The sequence below is a fragment of the Elephantulus edwardii genome, unplaced genomic scaffold (genome assembly GCF_000299155.1).
Source record: "Elephantulus edwardii isolate Elephantulus edwardi_28Jun2011 unplaced genomic scaffold, EleEdw1.0 scaffold00025, whole genome shotgun sequence".
Classification (NCBI taxonomy): domain Eukaryota; kingdom Metazoa; phylum Chordata; class Mammalia; order Macroscelidea; family Macroscelididae; genus Elephantulus; species Elephantulus edwardii.
Window position 1 is genome coordinate 10,067,623 of NW_006399775.1, and position 18,001 is coordinate 10,085,623.

Below are 18,001 nucleotides of genomic sequence, written 5' to 3' on the forward strand. Positions count from 1 at the left end.
TCATTGTAAATTACATTTCTTACCATTCTTACCACTTTGTGGAAAAGTTAAGTTTTGGATATGGTTTACCTAGAACATTAGCCTGTTTACAGCATATAGGTGAATATTAGCCTGGTGTTAGATATTACCTATAATTTAGCAACCATATTGGACTAATCAGATGTGCTTCAGCTTTTAATAAAAATTAGTAGTGATTTTTATCTGACCTATCATTTTATTAACATCTCAGAGACTGCTCATGGAATGAGAGTGTTCCTTTACTAATGCTCCCTTGCTTAATTTAAACTTTTAACATTGCCCCATACTGGCATCCAGCCCTGCGCCTGTATTTCTTGGCCTCACTGGGCACTCATACCTAATTGGCTCTTGATCTTCTTTGTCTTCTTTGCTTTGTGCTATCCTGATGCCACTTTTCTTTGCTCTTGGGCAACCTGAAAGGCTAAATAAGAAAAATATTTTCAGAAAGCAATCCCACACTGTTAATCTGGCAAGCTTCCTTTACAATTGATGTTGTTTTGACTTGATCTTCCCCCCCACCCCTGCCACCAAAGCCTTTGTTTCTTTGCATGAAAATAAATAAATAAATAAAATCTGAAGATGACATTCCTATAGGATGTTGTGCCTCTGTGTCCTTGCAAGGCTTGAGACAAAATCAATTCCCTGCAAAGGGAGGTTAAAAGACTAGGGTGGGCTGAGATGCCTTAAAACAGATGTGGAGAAGATGCAGAAACAGAAACATTCAGAATTTATTGGAATAAAACCTCTATCTTGTTGTGATAGAGTGAGAGAAAAAGAGAGAAAGAAAGAGTGGGAAGGGACATAAAGGATGGACATATCCACAAATCAAGGCTAATCTTGGCAAAGGAAAATGTAAATTACCCTTGGCCTCTTTTCAGTGACTCAGTTTCTCACAGACAGATTTCCAAGTTCTTCTGTTTCATAAATTTGTATCATGGGAGAGAGAATATATTCTAATTTCCTGAAGGTACAGACTACAGGCTGTATATGGAGTGTGCAGTGGAAGAAGAATGTGTTTACTTCATTTAAAAATGTTTGTATCTAGAAGTTCACATTTATTTTAAAAACACCAAAAGACATTTCCAGCTAGAAAAGACCAACAGTTAATTTAAAAGATGGGTTTATCTCAGGGCGGGGTAGAGGGGGAGGGATTGTATACCAATGAAGACTTTTTCTTTTACTTTTCAAAGAGAAGAGTGAACGGGGGGGGGGGGGGCGGTTGGAAGAGGTAGGCAGGGAGAAAAATGCAACAATGAATGAATGGAAATTCAGAATCTCTGTAAATGTTCATTAAAATTAATAAAATAAAAAAGAGAAAAAAGCTACTAAAAAAGGTTTATCTCAAAGAAACATAAAATAAGTAGGTTTCTTTGCAAAGAATTAAAGTTTTAGAAAGTAGACATTAACAGGATAGTAGAAAATTTTTTTTATTCCCTATAATCAGATGAAGGGAACTCTAGGGTCGTAGTCTTTAGAGATTTGTGCCGAAAGGCTACACTTCTCAAAGGGTCAAATCCACCAGCTGCTCCTATGAATAAAGATACGTAATTCATTCCTCCCTTGCAATTTATAATCTCTGAAGACTGACTGGAAGGTCAGTTATGAGTTGCCTCTGATTTAATACTAATGATTATTTTTTTTTAATTAATTAATCATATGAAGTTAAACCTTCACATTAACTGCCTAGCTATGTCTCTGACAGGATATAGGCTCTTTTCTCTTGGGGTTGAAACATAATTTTTTTTTCTTGTGGTTTCTGATATCATTTAAAACTGATTTTTTTTTATAAAGGGAACTTATTCCACCTTAACCAGTTGCTACTCAGTCCAGTCAGAGTCTCATGGTAATCCCACGTGTATCTGAGTACAACTGCTATGTGGTGGTCTTTCAATGGCTGTTGTCTTTTGACTTTCAAGGAAATTATGGCTGTATTTAAACAACCAGCCTTTCAGTAAGTAGCCATTTAACTATTTGCATTATGCAACAATTCCTCATGCTACATAACCTATGTCTTCAAGTTGAATCCAACACACAGTAGATCTATAGGACAAAATACAATTGCCTAAAAGGATTTTCCAAGGCAGTGAATCTTTGTAGTAAAATGTCTCATCTGCTTTGGTTATTCTCTTTATTCTTAGTGTATTTAAAAGTCTGTGCTCATGGTCTGACCTGGGTTCTCTCAGAGGTAAACCAGTGATTTCACCGGCAGAAGGGTGGGTAGGAAAGCATATATCAAGACTTTTTTGCAACCAAGCACCAAGGTTTATCTGGGGCCTGTCATGTCATGTCTTGAGCATGAAGATCAGTGTCAAGGCTCCACAGCTGGATTCTAAGCTCTTGACACTGCTGACAGCTGCTGACCTCTCTTCTCTCTCTTTCCCGTGTTGTTGTTTGCTGTTATGTGCAGTCGAGTTGCTTGCGACTCATAGCGACCCTATGTACAACAGCCCTAAACTCTGCTCTGTCTTGTGCCAGTCACACCGTCTCTGACACACCCATCCCGATTGCCTCAATCACTGAATCAATGCACCTCATAGGGGGCCTTCCCCTTCTGTCCTGTGCCTCCATCCTACCAAGCATGATGTCCCTCTCCAATGCCCTGTCCCTCCTTGCAACATGTCCAAAGTATGTTAGATGGAGCCTCAGAATCCTTGCCTCCAAGGAGCAGCCCGGTTTGACCCTTTCCAGGATGAATTTGTTTGTTTTCCTAGCAGTCCATGGTACCCTCAATACTCTCCTCCAGCACCAAAGCTCAAAGGCATCAATTCTCCTTCTATCCTCCTTCGTCATTGTCCAACTCTCTGATTCAATAGCAAAGAGCATGGCCTGTATCAGACGCACCTTGATCTCCAAAGAGATACCATTGCTCTTCAGTACTTTGGAGAGGTCCCTGACAGCAGACTTTCCCATGGCAATACATCTTCTAATTCAAACCTCGTGTTGCTATAATCAAGGATGCTTTAGGCAGAATGTTAAATGATCCAGGAAGTATTAAAAGAAATGGAAAGAATATACTGAGTCACTGTATAGAAAAGAATTGGCTGACATAGAAGAATTTAATGAAACAACATATGAGCAAGAGCTTATGGTGATGAAGGAAGAAGTTCAAGCTGCTTTGAAGGAAATAGCAAAAAATAAGGCTCCAGGAATAGATGGTATACCAATTGACATATTTCAGCTAACAGATGTTGCCCTGGACATGCTCACAAAGTTGTGCCAAGAAATCTGGAGAACAACCACCTGGCCAACTGACTGGAAGAGATCTATACTTGTTCCCATCCCAAAGAAGGGTGACCCAACAGAGTGTGGAAACTACAGAACAACATCATTAATTTCACATGCAAGCAAGATTCTACTGAAGATTATCCAAAAATGACTGGAACAGCACATCAGCTGAGAACTGCCAGAAGTCCAGGCTGGGTTTAGAAGGGATCGTGGTACTAGGGATATTGTAGCTAATGTTAGGTGGATCTTTTTTTTAAAAATTTTTTATTTTATTATTTTTGTGTGAATGTACCATCAAATCAGATCTGAGTGGTACAGGAGGAGATTGTCCCTCCTTCCCCGGCAGAGCATCTGGTGGATTCGAACTGTGCGCCTCTGGGATTGTAGTTGCAGCTCCTTGCCACTAGGCCACCAGAGCTCCCCTGTTAGGTGAATCTTAGCTGAAAGCAGGGAATACCAGAGGAATGTCTATCTGTGTTTCATTGACTATGCAAAGGCATTTGACTGTGTGGATCATAACAAACTGCGGCTGACTCTGAGAAGAATGGGAATCCCAGAACACTTGATCATGCTACTGAGAAGTCTATACTTGGACCAGGAGGCAGTCATCAGAACAGAGCAAGGAAACACTGCAAGATTCAAAATTGGGAAGGGCGTATGCCAGCGATGTGTCCTGTCTCCATACCTTTTCAACCTGTGTGCAGAACAGATTATCGGGGAAGCTGGGCTCTATGAGGAGAAATGTGGGGTCAAGATTGGTGGAAGATCTATCAACAGTCTACGATATGCAGATGATACAACTCTGCTTGCTGAAACTGAGAAGGACCTGAAGCGCTTGCTGCAGAGGGTCAAGGACTGCAGCTTCCAATATGGATTGAGGCTCAGTATCAAGAAGACAAAGATTCTCACCACTGGGCCAATTGGCAGCATCAGGATGGATGGTGAAGAGATTGAGATTGTTCACAGCTTCAGTTTGCTTGGCTCAGCTCTTTCCCTTAGTCATTTAAATATGTTCAAATCTCCCTGAGTGGTTTCAGCTTGCCTCCCTTTTTGCTATGCTACCTACTCGTCTCCTACTCTTTAAAGAAAAATTAGAGGAGGGAGGAGAGGTGCATTTAACTTGCTGCTGCTTCCTACTGTTATTTCTCTCTTTTTTTTTTCCTAAGGAAATAATTTTTTTTGAGGTGGTGTCTATTTGTTGTCTCATACTTGGTCCTTAGCCCTCTGTACCATTTGCAGTATAGCTCTTGACCTTCCTTCTATGGAAACCACACTTCCTGAGGGACCTTGACATTGAGGAAAATGGATGCCTTTTAATCTTTGTAGAACTTGACTGTCTGCAAAACTTGGGACTATTTCTTTTAGAGGTAGCCTTTAAATTTTGCATTCTATGATTCCTACACTTCTGTTAATTCTTTGGTTTCATTTGCAGCCTACACTTCTGCTCTTTCTTAAACTACTATTGTTTCTACATCTTGTTTCTCACTCTTCAGGCATTTATTGCAGAAGCTCATCTACTCCTATGTTTTAAGTTACATGTAGAAGGTTTCCAGACTCCTCTCTCTAACCCAGCGGCAAGGCAAATCCATGTTCTCCTTGTCTAGTGGACATTCTTATTTGGATACTTCAGTGGCTTCTTAAGCACATTTTGAAAATTAACTTCATCATCCACCTCACTTTGTCATACACAAATTCAGAATTTTACAGGTTTTACTGCACTAAGACAAATTAGCATTAACTTTGAATTTACTAATGTGTTTAATTATTTACAATTATCCAATGACTCTTTACACTCCTTGTTGGTGTTATGTGTTATCGAGTAGGAACCATTTTATAGGCCAATTTTCAGATGTGAATCTCACAGGAGGAGATAACCACAGAGTGGCTAGTGGATTTGAACTATAGGCCTTTGGATTAGGAATGCAACTCCTTACTACTAGGCTAACAGATTGCCCTCTTTACTTCCCTTGGGATAATTCAAAATTGCTTCACATCCTTTATAAAGTTCTTACCACCAACATCAGTTCATCTCCTGCTCTTGCCCTCTTCTAAACTATCACTCTTTCTAGGCTTATTTTTTTGCCCCCCTGATTTCCAAGCCCCTCCTTGCACAGCACATGTTGTTCTTTGTGGGTGACCTTACATCCTTTCTTGATCTGCTTATTCGGTCCTACCTGTTTGATTTCAACTTAGATGTCATTTCCTTAAAAACAAAGACAAAAAACAAAAACAAAACAGAAACCCTTCTTTGCCTATTCTATGTCATTTTGAAGGCAAACCTGTGAGTGATTGTGACTGTAGTTGTGTGCCATCAAATTGGAACTGACTCATAGCTAATCCTACTGTGGGTGTTAAGAGGCAGTAAATCCCAAAGGAAGAGATTTCCCATCCTCTTGCAGAGCAATTGGTGGTTTCTAACTTTGTACCTTTGGGATTGCAGTACAGCTTCTTACCCCGAGGCTATCAGAGTTCCCTATGAGTGTTCATAGTGTTCTTCCATTGTGGGTTTTTTAGTCACTCATTTGGAATCATAACTGTCGATTTATATGCCCTTTTGTCAATTCTATGAGTAGAAACAATTCACCATTGTTTCCAAATACCTAGTTCAATGTCTTGAACAGAGTAGGTGTTATGTAAGTATTTGTTGAATGAATAAATCAATGAAGGGACAAAAGAGGAATTGGTAGAAGAATTATGGAATCTTACTGCCTCTTTCTCAGTCTAAGAACTTAATTGGAGGAAAGAGAAGCCACATTTTCATGGTGACAAATGTGGTTAAGTGTGGCTGCAATCTTTCCACTGTCTTCTCTCCTTTCTCTCTTTATTACTTCCCAGAAATTAGAAATGAGGTGTGGCTCTGGATAATCACTGATCTGGTTGGGATCAAAACAGATCAAGGCAAAACTAAAACAGAACCAATAAACACTGGCAGCAAACTGAAGTCAAGATCTGGCTCTGACCCTAACTGTGGCCTGAGGAAGCCTTGACTGTGAGATAAGTTGAGGCTGGACTAGAATCCTAAAATGCCTTTTTAGTTCTAACAATTCCATAGTTTGGCTCAGCAATTTTATAGAAAGTGGGTCCCTGTATGTTGGAAGACACAGCAGCATCACTGTCTGCAAATTTGGCAGTGCTGGCCGGACACTGAATGTGAAAAGACTGGGCATATTCAGGATGGCGATGGGGTGAATGTGAAAAGACTGGGCATATTCAGGGTGGAGATGAGGTGAGCTGTCTACTGCTGCTCTCCTTCTGAAGACATTCTCCCTGCCTCTCCTCTTCCTCCACAGAAGTCCCTTTTTCAGCCCCTTTCCATTCATCTTTGGAGGCTGTTTCCCAGAATTCTCCTGTTGTTTCAACCTTTTCCAGAACAGTGGCTGGTTTTCTCCTTAATGATTGATTTTCCATAGATCCAAGGAGGTTCACGGGGTCTTGTTTCCACTGGCAGCATTTTAATTTGGGCTGACTTACATACAATTCACTTCATGCTAATTTCCATGTTTCATGGAAACAGAAACATGTCTCCTTTACTCAACGACTAAGCACGAACATCTGAGGAATAAGGTTGTTGTTGTTATGTGCCTTTAAGTCCAAACCAACTCATAGTTGACCCTTCAGTGGGTTTTCAGAAGCAGTGAACTGCATAGTAAGAGCTTGCCTATCTTTCTCCCACAGAGCAGCTGGGGGATTCAAACTGCATGCCTCTGCATTAACAGTGCAGCTCTTTAGCAAGTAGGTGACTAGAGATCCTTCCAGAAGTAACAGAACTAGTACTTTCCAAATCTTCCTTTCTGATTACAAAATGAAAACGAAAATCCACCACTTGCAATTGGTCCCAGAATGAAGACGAATTATTATGCAAGAAGAGAGATCAAGATATTACTTCAGTGGAAAATAGCATTGAGTGCAAGAACACGAGAGCTCCTTTCATATAGCCCATGGCCCAAAGTCTACTGCTGCCAAGTTAATGGTTGTTGTTGTTGTTATGTGCCGTCGAATCATTTGCGACTCATAGCGACCCTATGCACAACAGCCCTAAACCCTGCTCTATCCTGTGCCAATCACACTGCCTCCGACAAGAAGAATTGATGCCTTTGAGCTCTGGTGCTGGAGAAGAGTATTGAATGTACCATGGACTGCCAAGAAAACAAACAGATTCATCCTGGAGAGGATTAAACCAAGCAACTCCTTGGAGGCAAGGATTCTGGGTCTCCTTGGAGAGGACAAGTTCATGGTAACTCATAGAAATCATGGGGGAGAGTGGAACTGCCCATAGGGTTTCTGAAGATGTAATTCTTTACAGGAGTACAACATCTTATCTTTCTCCTGAGGGAAAACTGATAGATTGGAATCCCAGTGATTAATCCCTTTATACTGCTGGAGCTCCATTTGTATCAGATGTTGTTGTTGTACCATTGAGTTGGCTATGATTCATAACAACCCTATGAACAATGGCTCTGAAATGTTCCTGATCTTGAGACAATTTCACTGTCTCTGACACACCTGCTCGTATTGCCACAGTCACTGTGTCAATCCATTTCATCTGGGGTCTTCCTCTCCTGCGCTAACCTTCCACCATTCTAAGCATGATGTCTTTAAGGTCTGGTTCCTCTTGGCAACTTGCCTAAAGTATGTGTGATGGAGCTTCACAACCCTTGCCTCTAAGGAGCAACCTGGTTTTACCCTCTCTAGTACAGACTTGTTTGATCTCTTAGCAGTCCATAGAAGTTTAATACTCTTCTCCAGCACCACAAGTCAAAGGCATTGATTCTTCTTCTTCTGTCATCCTTAGCCATTGTCCAGCTCTCAGATGTATAGCAAATAACTGAGAAGACCATGGCTTAGATCAGGCACTCCTTATTGTCTCTAGACAGACATCATTGTCCTTAGCACTATGAAGAGTTTCTGGACAGAAGATTTTCACAAAGCAACTCATCTTTTGGTTTCCTGACTGCTCATGCCAAGAAGGTTGATTGTGGACCCAAGCAAGATGAAAACTGTTAACAATCTCAATCTCTTCTCCATCTATCATGATATTGTCAGTTGGCCTGGTGGTGGAAATCATGGTCTTCTTTATATTGAGCTTCAATCCATATTGAAGACTGCAGTCCTTGATCTTCTGCAGCAAATGCTTCAAGTCCTCCACAGTTTTGGTCTGCAAGGTTGTATCATAGCAGGTTGTTGATGAGTCTTTCTCCAATCCTGATGCCACATTCTTCTTCAAATGGTTCAGTCTCCAAGATAATCTGTTCTGCATATAGATTGAAAAAGTATGGAGAAAGGACACATCCTTGATGCAATTCTTTATTTATTTTGAACCATGCAGTGTTTCCTTAACCTGTTTGTATGACTGCTTCCTGGTCATAGGCACATGTAAATTTTAGTTCTGTTACTTATTAACTGTGCAGGCTTGAACAAGTTATTTAAAACTGAGTTTCAGTTTTCTCACCTATCTTATAAAGTTAGTAAGAACTATATCATAGATTATATATATGAAAAAAAGAAACAAAGAGCAAAGCATACTAAGACATATAAACTACTTGGCCCAAATAAGGTGCTCAGTAGTGTCCCTCAGTTTCCACCTTTTTTTTTTTTTGTATCAGGGTCCAAATTTGAAGACAACAAAAACGATCCAATCTAATTTTCTCCTACTTTTGGAGCAATTTCAAAGTTCGTGTCATATGACTATTTCTTTTGTGGGCTTCTGTGTCTCCACACTTCTTGAAACTAGGCAAAGAACCTGGTTTTGTAGTATTTGGACTCATCATCTTTTATGTTTCTTTTTTCTTTAGGACGTATCTTTCATTGTAAAAAGTGTTATTCACTTTTCACTACTTTTTTTTTTCTTTCAATGAGCTCAACTAGCATATGTAATGACAGCTCTTGAACCTTTGGTTTATTTTACCTTTATTTTTCCTCTTTTTTATTTTAATCTAACCTGGATATAGCACAGATATCTCAAGCTTTACACACTTAAACAGGATTTGATTCTTACCATGTCTGGAAAATTTTGGATTTTTGTTGCTGATTCGAGTTGAGTTGAGCATAACTCATAGAGATCCTATGAATAAAAGGCCTAAAGCCTTTCTATTATTATCATCATTTATCAAAGTTCATAGAGTTTCCAGAGGCATGTTGTTTAGGAAGTGGACGCCACTCCTGTTTTCATATTTTGGATAATGACATTATTATTTGCTCATTTGTCCTACCTGGAACTTTCAGATGCACCACTGACCCCTTCCTTCTTTATCGTCAATCTGATAAAGTATTGCATCTTCTCTCTTGGATGAGGATCTCACATAGGTCTTCCTGCATCTCCTCCCATCACTACTTCTATTCATCATCACTTTATTTTCATCTAGACTATTTCTATCACCTTGTCATTATGCTTTCAGAATCTAGTCTTCTTCTTATTGTTGTTAAATGCTGTTGTGTTGAGTATAATTCATAGTGACCCTATGAACAACAGAACTGAACTCTGTCCTATCCTTTGCCATTCTCACAATCCCTGACACCCTCAAGCCCATTGCTGTAGTCACTGTCAATTCACCTGACTGAGGGTGTTACATTCCTTTGCCCTCCCTCTACCTTCCCAAGAATGATGCCTCTCTCAAACGAATAGCCTCTTCTAGTAACATGCTCAGGACGGGCAATCACAATCCTGTGTGATTTACTGCCTCTGAAAACTCATTGGAGCATCAGCCCCGAGTCAGTTCCAACCCAAAGGCATACAACACAACAACAGCAATATGGCCAAAATAATGTGAGATGAAGCTTCATGTTTGCCTATAAGGAGCACCCTGGCTACAGCTTCTCCAAGACATATTCTTTTTGTTCTTTGGGCAGTCCAAGGGGTATCCGGTGCTTTTCTCCAATACTCAGCTCAAAGGCATTAATTCTTCTGTCATCCTACTAACAATAATTCATTCTCTATGTTCAAATATAATCATGTGACTGCCTTCTTAAAAAGAAATCAGGGTGATTATACTTTCTTAATTCATTTAATATGACTTTTAATTCCAAGGAAATGTTTACAAATGTCCTTGTAAGTGAGACTATGTCCAAAGTGAATTTTTCCACTTTGTCCAGTGTACTTGTGTGTGTGTGTGTGTGCACACGCATGTGCGTGTGACAACAGTTTTTCTATACTATTTCTTTGCTTGGAATATCATTCCATGACCTCTGAAAATACCCATCCTTTAAAGCTCAAGTGTTATCTCTTCTTTATTAGTTGCTCAAATCCATCTTCGCTGGCTAGAATTACTACTTGTATTACTTGTATTCTAATAATTATACATGTGTGCATGGTATGTGCATGAGTGTATCATACTTATCTAGAGAGATGACATATTTTCATATATTATATTTATTTGCTTTTCTGTCTCCCCCCCCCATTAGATTATCTATTTCTTGGATTTAAAAATAGCTTCTCTAGTCTCCAGAATATAGGTGTTCAGTTAATGTTTATTGATTTGAATGTTGTTAGGTGCTGTCAAGTTGAGTACCGCTCATAGTGACCCTTTAAACAAAAGATATGAACCCAGTCCTGTCCGGCACCATCTTCACATTTCCTGACACACAGGAGCCCACTGCAGCAGTTACTGTGTCAATCCACTTGGTTGGGAGTCTTCTTCTTTTTCTCCTGCTGATCCTCTACCTTTCCCAGCATCATGTCCTTCTCCAAGGAATAGCCCTTCCTAGCAACATGTCCAAAGTATGTGAGGTGAAGTCTCATCATTCTTGCCTACAAACAGCACTCTGGCTGACTTGAATAGGGTTCTACAATTCAAAACATAGCATGTTATGTTTTTAATAATTAATCATTTTCTCAGTAGAAGCTGTCTTTTTAATAATTTGCTAATAGTGCTACTATAGGGACTCTTTATGTATTTGTACCTTTATTTGAAATTCTGTAACTACAGTAAACACTATAAACACTTTTAGAATTCTTGCCCTTTCTACGTGGAAAAAAAGGCTAGGGGATTTAGAATATGTGCATAACACACACACACACACACACACACACACACACACACACACACACACACAGAAAGACATGATTCTGATTAAGAGTAAACAAGAAGCAAACAAGAGGATTGAACAGAAATCAGAAACTTCTGGTTGTCAACATGAGGTGAGATGTGGTCAATGAAAGTATGTCTTTTGGACTTTGGATCAGAAATGTCACTAGGAAGATTATAAGACCGGCAGTTAAAGAGGGGAGAAGCCAATCACTTTATTAAACCTCTGACTAGATAGATCTGTAGAGGAAAAGAGAATAGATTCCTATTTAACCAAGACTGAGTTAAATAAACATCTAGTAACTCCCATCCAAAAGCTGATTAATGAATAAGGATGATAGAAGAAGAATTGACACCTTTCAACTGTGAGTACTGACTGCATATTCAATGGATGGCCAAAGGAATGAACAGACATGTCTCAGAAAAAGGGAAGCCTGAGTGCTCATTAGAGGCAAGGATGACAAAGAGTCATCTCTCATACTTTGGACATGTTGCTAAGAGAAGTAATTCCTTGGAAATGGATATCATGCTTGGGAGGGATAGAGAGATGGGGTGCCACAATGACTGCAGCAATGGGCTCATATGTAGAGGTGGTGAGGCTTGGACAGGTTAGGATGAGATTCGGGTCTGTTGTTTACAGGGTTGCTATAAATTGTACTCGACTCAATGTCACTTAACAACAAAAACACCACCACCACAGTACTTGCCATTGTGAGTAGGCACATGCTCTGATTTTGAGGCAGGGGTCCAAGAGTTCTCAAATTAGACTAACTCCTTAGTTTTTCTTTTGTAGTTGTGTACTCTTGAGTCAGAAGTATAGTGAATCACATGGGAGGAGACTTCCCATATTTCTCCCAAGGAGCAGCTGCCAGATTCAAACTGTATAGTTTAGTGTTGGCATCACAATGTCTTACCATTAAGCTATCAGATCTCCCTAAACCAAGTTCATAAATCTTGGTTTCCCCATTGCTTTCTTCAAAACATTATGATTACTGTGTTTCAGCACAGCTAAAACCTTTGGAATCCTTGCTTTTAAATGCCTAAAGCATGTAGAGAAAATTAGGTAGACAGCATCAGATCATCTGGCTTTAATTTTGATCATTATTATAAAAGACTGAAATAAAAATGTCCGTTGAGAACATAAGAGTTCAAAGTATGAGCTTTTAAAATCTCTGAAGTTGTTTCCTCCTCATCCTAATAATATCCTGTTAGGACAGTGAGAACATATGTATAAAATGTCCATGGTTCACAGTGAGAACTCAGTAAAACTTGTCTTTCATTATTATTGAGTATGATTCTACTTTTGAGACCATTCTGGGTGGGAACCAAGAAGGGGTGGTTACTTTGTGAGCTTGTGAAGGGGTTTTAACGAAACTTGTATACATTATTTGACTTCTACTCTGAGCAAAAACTTCAGGCCCTTGCTATTATTATGATTCTCCTAAACAATTAAGTGGGTTCAATAAATCAGAGGAAACAAAAAAGGACTTGCAGGTAATCTCCCTGCTAAGACCCTGCTCAGAGGTTATCAGAATGACAAATCTTGAAAACTTTAGAAGAGTGAGATGATTTTGGTGAAGAAAAGTATGAAAGATGACTGAAAAATGTGACCTTTAAAGAAAAGTTTAAGAAAGCAATATTGCTTTGTTGAAGAAGAAGAGATCAAGATAAAAACCTCAGAATGACTGTGAAATATATGAATAGCTTTACATGGAAGTCAGTAAACAGATTATCTCTATCTTCACTTAGGACACCAAGTATTTGATGAAGGATTTTTTAAATAAAATTTCATATGCAGTGAATAAATATTGTTAAAATGAAAGTCCACATTGAGCAGAGAATGAAAAACATCACCAACATTAAAATCAAAGACAAAGCAAATATAAATAAAGTTCCATCTAAGCTAGTTGAGAGTGCACCTACTTTTGCAGTAGAGAGTAGATCTGATGATCGCCAATGGCTACTATGAATGTATTGGTCTATGATGAGAAAGAACTCTGGAGTCAGAAAATTTGGGCTTGAATTCAGACCTTGTTACTTTTCAGAGCCTTAGTTTCCTTTAATGGAAAAAAGTAATTCAATTATCTAAGGGCCGTGTAAGAAAGGTTGTGAGGAGCATGTAAGAAAGCACACTTAGAAAGAATAGTGCCTGGTTAGCTAGTGTGATGCTACAGTTTCCTCCAAGAAAGTTGAATTAGAGGATAGTGAACATTCCTTATAATTGTAAAGAAAACTTGTACATGTGCACATCAGCCGGGATCAGAAAGAGAAGATCCATAGTTATTTACAGATTGAGAAAGATAATTGTTCAATCATTTCACTTCTCATTACAATCCAGAACAGGAGATGAAGCTTTTTTGGTCTCATATAATTGACTTCTACAATGGCACAATTAAAAAACCAAAACCAAAACAAAACAAAAACAGGGCAAGAAACAAAGCATACCATTTTCCTGGGAAAAAGAATAATAGGAGATTAATATAGAATAAAATAATTTTCCTGAATAAATGACAGTCAAGAATCAATGCACTTGGAGAAGCCTGCTTATTTAACTATTGCTTTCTGTCTGTCTTTAGTGGCGAATTCATATAATCATGTTGAGTAAGGACAGAACTTTTACTTAACTAAATGTTAAAGCCCACGTCTATCCAAAAGACATCATTACTATGGAAAAAATAGTACAAGACACTCTACTTTTAGTGTGCTAAAACCTCTATAGACCTAAATACAGCAGTTTTCCAAAGTTCAAAACAAATCTACTTTCTAACTCTATGGATTAAACCTAGTACTACTATTTCTGGCTAAGATCAGAGCTTAAATTTAGAGTTAAGCTGTATTTTAATCACAGGTTTATGCTATATTGATACCTAACATTCCAAAACATAACTGAAATGAATAAAATGTTTAAACTAAATTATGACTGAATTTATATGATGCCAAACAAATAGACAAAACCAAAAAAGCAGTACACAAAGCAAGCATTCAAACATGAAATGACCACAAATGTTCACTATTAGCTCTATACATATTCTAAGACACTGTGTGTTCTAGTGATATAAAAAGTGAGACACTTTTAAGATAAATTAAAATAACAAATAGCACAGACTATCTTTGATTTTTATATTTAACTAGAATGCTATTTGTAAATTCCAATTCTAAGCCAATAATTTTATGCTGGCGGTCCTGTTTTGCAGAGAGTAGCTTACTCTTACTCTATATTCAATGTAGTTCCCCGCTCTTGAATGCTATCACAACTTCTCTTGACCACATAACGTAGGATGGCATAAATTTTCACTGCAGATAACTTTGCTCCTGTGGGATATTTGGCAAATAATGAGATACCTCAGCTATCTCTCATAGAGATGGTGTTTCTTGCATCTGGTGTGTGCAGATCACAATTGTCACCATGCATCCTACAATCTTCAGGATAGTCTCTCTTCCTAGCAAATAATTATGTGACCCAAAATGTCTAGAGTGCCTAGGCTAAGAAACCTTAGTCTAGATAGTGAGATGTGTCTTTATATGAGTATGAAGTCTCCTTTTAGAATTCCCTTAGTGTTATGGTCAATTAAATTCTCACTGTTGGCTTTAACAATGATTAATAGACCTGTTTCCAAATTGGTGAGAAGTGAAAATAGACACAGATGATTTGTAGTAAGATCTTAATGACAAAAGAAATCTAACACATAAGTTCAGTCTCCAGGACAAACTGTGTTGTTTATCAGCAAGGCGAATGCCCCTCTTACTCTGTCTGAATCTGGCCATGAGGGTGGCCACATCTTTCATACCATGTGCTTGTACTATGCTTAACCTGTGTAAAACAACCCTGTTTTTTGCAAAGTGGATTTTCTGGTTGGCAGATAGACTATTTACTATTGATGTTATAACATTATTATTATTTCTCTTATTGGGGTTGCATTTAGGCAGAAAGACTATCTACTTTTGGACTACATACTTTGTAATTTAAATTTTCAGAGTAGCTAGGCAACAAATATCTCACAATGCAGTTTATTTAATTGTGTTTGCTATAGGTGACATTGTTTTTTCATTGTTTGGAAACTTTACTATCTATTGTTTAAATTTGAGAATGTATTTAACCTTGTCTTAGCATTGCCTTGTTGGTCATAATTGAAAGTAACATGGAAATACATGAAAAAACATGGAAGTAACATGAAAAAAAATTATCAAATGTTCCTTTCAATTAACTTCTAAAATAGGGCCAAATATAAAATAGGCATCCATAATTTATTTACTGATTGTTAAATAGTACAGATATTTTCAATCTCATATGACTGAATGACCTTGTTATATTTTAGACATTCTTTCCTTTTTTAGATGACAGTATCTAGAATTTGTAAGGAAATGTATTTCTGGAGAGCTTAGCCTCTTCTGTAATCCTTGCTTATAATGATCCTACAGCTTCATCACCCAAACTTCAATATTTAAGAGAACAACTCTCAATAGTATTAGATATATTTACTTTTCAATGACTGTTCTCAGAGATCTTGTTCTAGGGGTAATTTCCCCCCATTTACTATTTCAATTTAGAAGGACATATTAGTGAGGAGAAAATGTTTCTCACAGATGGATCCCCTCGTTCTTCAAATGAGGAGACACAGTGGGAGCCATTTAGTATTGGGGTAATGGAAGTTTGTTTTTCATTGCTTTATGGTGTTAATCCTCTCTAAATCCTTAATTTTACCATTGAGGTCAAACCAAGCATGTCCCAAAGCCTGGAGCCTGAACAACATTCATGTGTATGGAAAGTATTGTTATTTAAATAAGAAAGAATGGCTGAAGAGAGTAAGAAGCTTTGCTACATACCTTCGATGAGAAGCATAATTGCCAGTAATATGTCCAGAGCCATCACAACCAGGAGTGGGACACCTACAATGAAAAATATAAATTGGGTAATTTATTGGAAGGAAAGAAAATTCCTCAAACAATTCACTTCTTCACTTATCAAAAAAATAAACTCTATCGTTAAACCATTCTACCTGAAAGATCTAATATTGAGCTGGAAACTCCCCAGCTTTTTGCCATGGAATCATTTTCATGAATCACAACTAACAGATACAAACCTTGCTTTTTTTCAAGAACAATGCCACTTTCTAGAATGATTCTGAATTTCAGTGATTGCTTAGGATCCAACAGACTCTGGAGAAGGCAGAAGTCTTGGCCACTAGGCTATTTATTTTAGAATCTCTATTTCCTCCAAATATCCAAGTTTTGCCTATTCTTACTGCTATATAACTTGTTTGGCAGGGCTTGTTTTTGTGCTAATATAATGAATGCTAAGTGTGCGTGGTACACTGAAGGATATACACAGGTTTCTGTTAGTGCTCTTAGTTCGAACTTGACTCAGTAGGGTTATAACAGAATTCCATTGTGCTGGCTTTTCAGATCTTGGCTAATCTTATTAAATTTAAGTTCCATTATGTGTAGCAACCCATATCCTAACTATGTACATGGAAGAACAAGAGATTTCAATTCTTTGAGGTTGGTAAAGCCTGCTTTGGCAGGTTTGGTTTGCCTTGAAAACCGCTTTGCTTTTAACTGACCAGGGCATAGAAGATAGGACATTTTTTTTGATTAACAAGGGCAAGTCAGTGAGCATACTCAGAATAGTTTTCTATGTATCTACTCTGTGCCACTGTACACACCTATTTGTGGAACGGAATTTGATTTTACCTTGCCATTGCTCTATGGGGAAATAATGATTTTTAAAAGGTCTATCACTTATTAACTATACCATCTCTTGAATAATCAGATAGTCCTACAAAGTCATTGCCACTTCAAACTATCTTAGCTGCATTGAAACCCACCAAGATTTCTAAAGTTGAGGGCAAATGTCAAATAAATAATTCTTTCATATAGTAAAAAAAAAACCCAAACAGGATTGGCAAGCAAAATAATAATCTAGTAGTAAAACTCAAAGTCCCACACTTATTCCATAAATTCTTGTCAAGGACACAAATCACAAACTAAAAGAAAAAAAGACATACTACTCCTGAGAGTTTTCAATTTAATTTCCACTCAGAAAGTCACCCTTGTTATGTAAAATTGAGACCAGCCATAATAATTTCTTACAGATTGGGTTTTTCAAGATAAGTTAAGCGTGTCAACGAGTAGAATGGTGAACAGAATGAAATTGGACTAATTTCGAGTGTATGCATATCATATTTTGACACTTGGAATGCTTAAACAATCTTTTGATGCTTAGAAATGTAATTCTTTTATTTCTAAGAAAGGACACCTAATTCTAGATCTTCCATTATAGAAATTGCCATTTGCCATATCATACTAAATTTTTTACTTAGAACCAGAACAAAATTCAAAAAAAATCACTAAGTGAAAAGGTCATAGAAAAATAGTTGATGTGTGTTCACATTGATGTCCTTTCAATGTACGTGGAATTAGGATTTTAAAAGTGTGAAGCAGAATAATAATTAGGTATTTAGTGCAAAGAAGCTGCACTGCAATCACAAAGGTACTAGGTTCGAATCCACCAGCTCTGCAGGAGAAGGATGGGCAATCTCCTTACATGTGATTACTGCCTCTGAAAACCTGTTAGAGTGTCAGCTATATAGCTCAGTTACGAAACAATAACAATGTGCATCTTAAAAAAATACTTAATTGTTTTGTATTATGTATGACAAATGCAGGAGCTCTGGTGGCCTAAGGGGTACGGAGTTAAGCTTCCAACCCATAGGCAAGTGGATTGAATTCACCAGCTA

At 38.0% G+C, this 18,001-nt stretch overlaps 1 protein-coding gene across 1 annotated transcript in view; it reads right to left on the reverse strand.

The window, feature by feature from the left end:
* The window catches only part of MYT1L (myelin transcription factor 1-like), a 288,999-nt gene that overhangs the window by 72,207 nt on the left and 198,791 nt on the right, over positions 1–18,001 (reverse strand). The window contains exons 15-16 of the mRNA XM_006882851.1: positions 16,089–16,151; positions 356–439 (exon numbers count right to left, since the gene is read on the reverse strand). Coding sequence (XP_006882913.1) covers positions 356–439; positions 16,089–16,151 — 147 coding nt within the window. The remainder of the gene's footprint in view (positions 1–355; positions 440–16,088; positions 16,152–18,001) is intronic.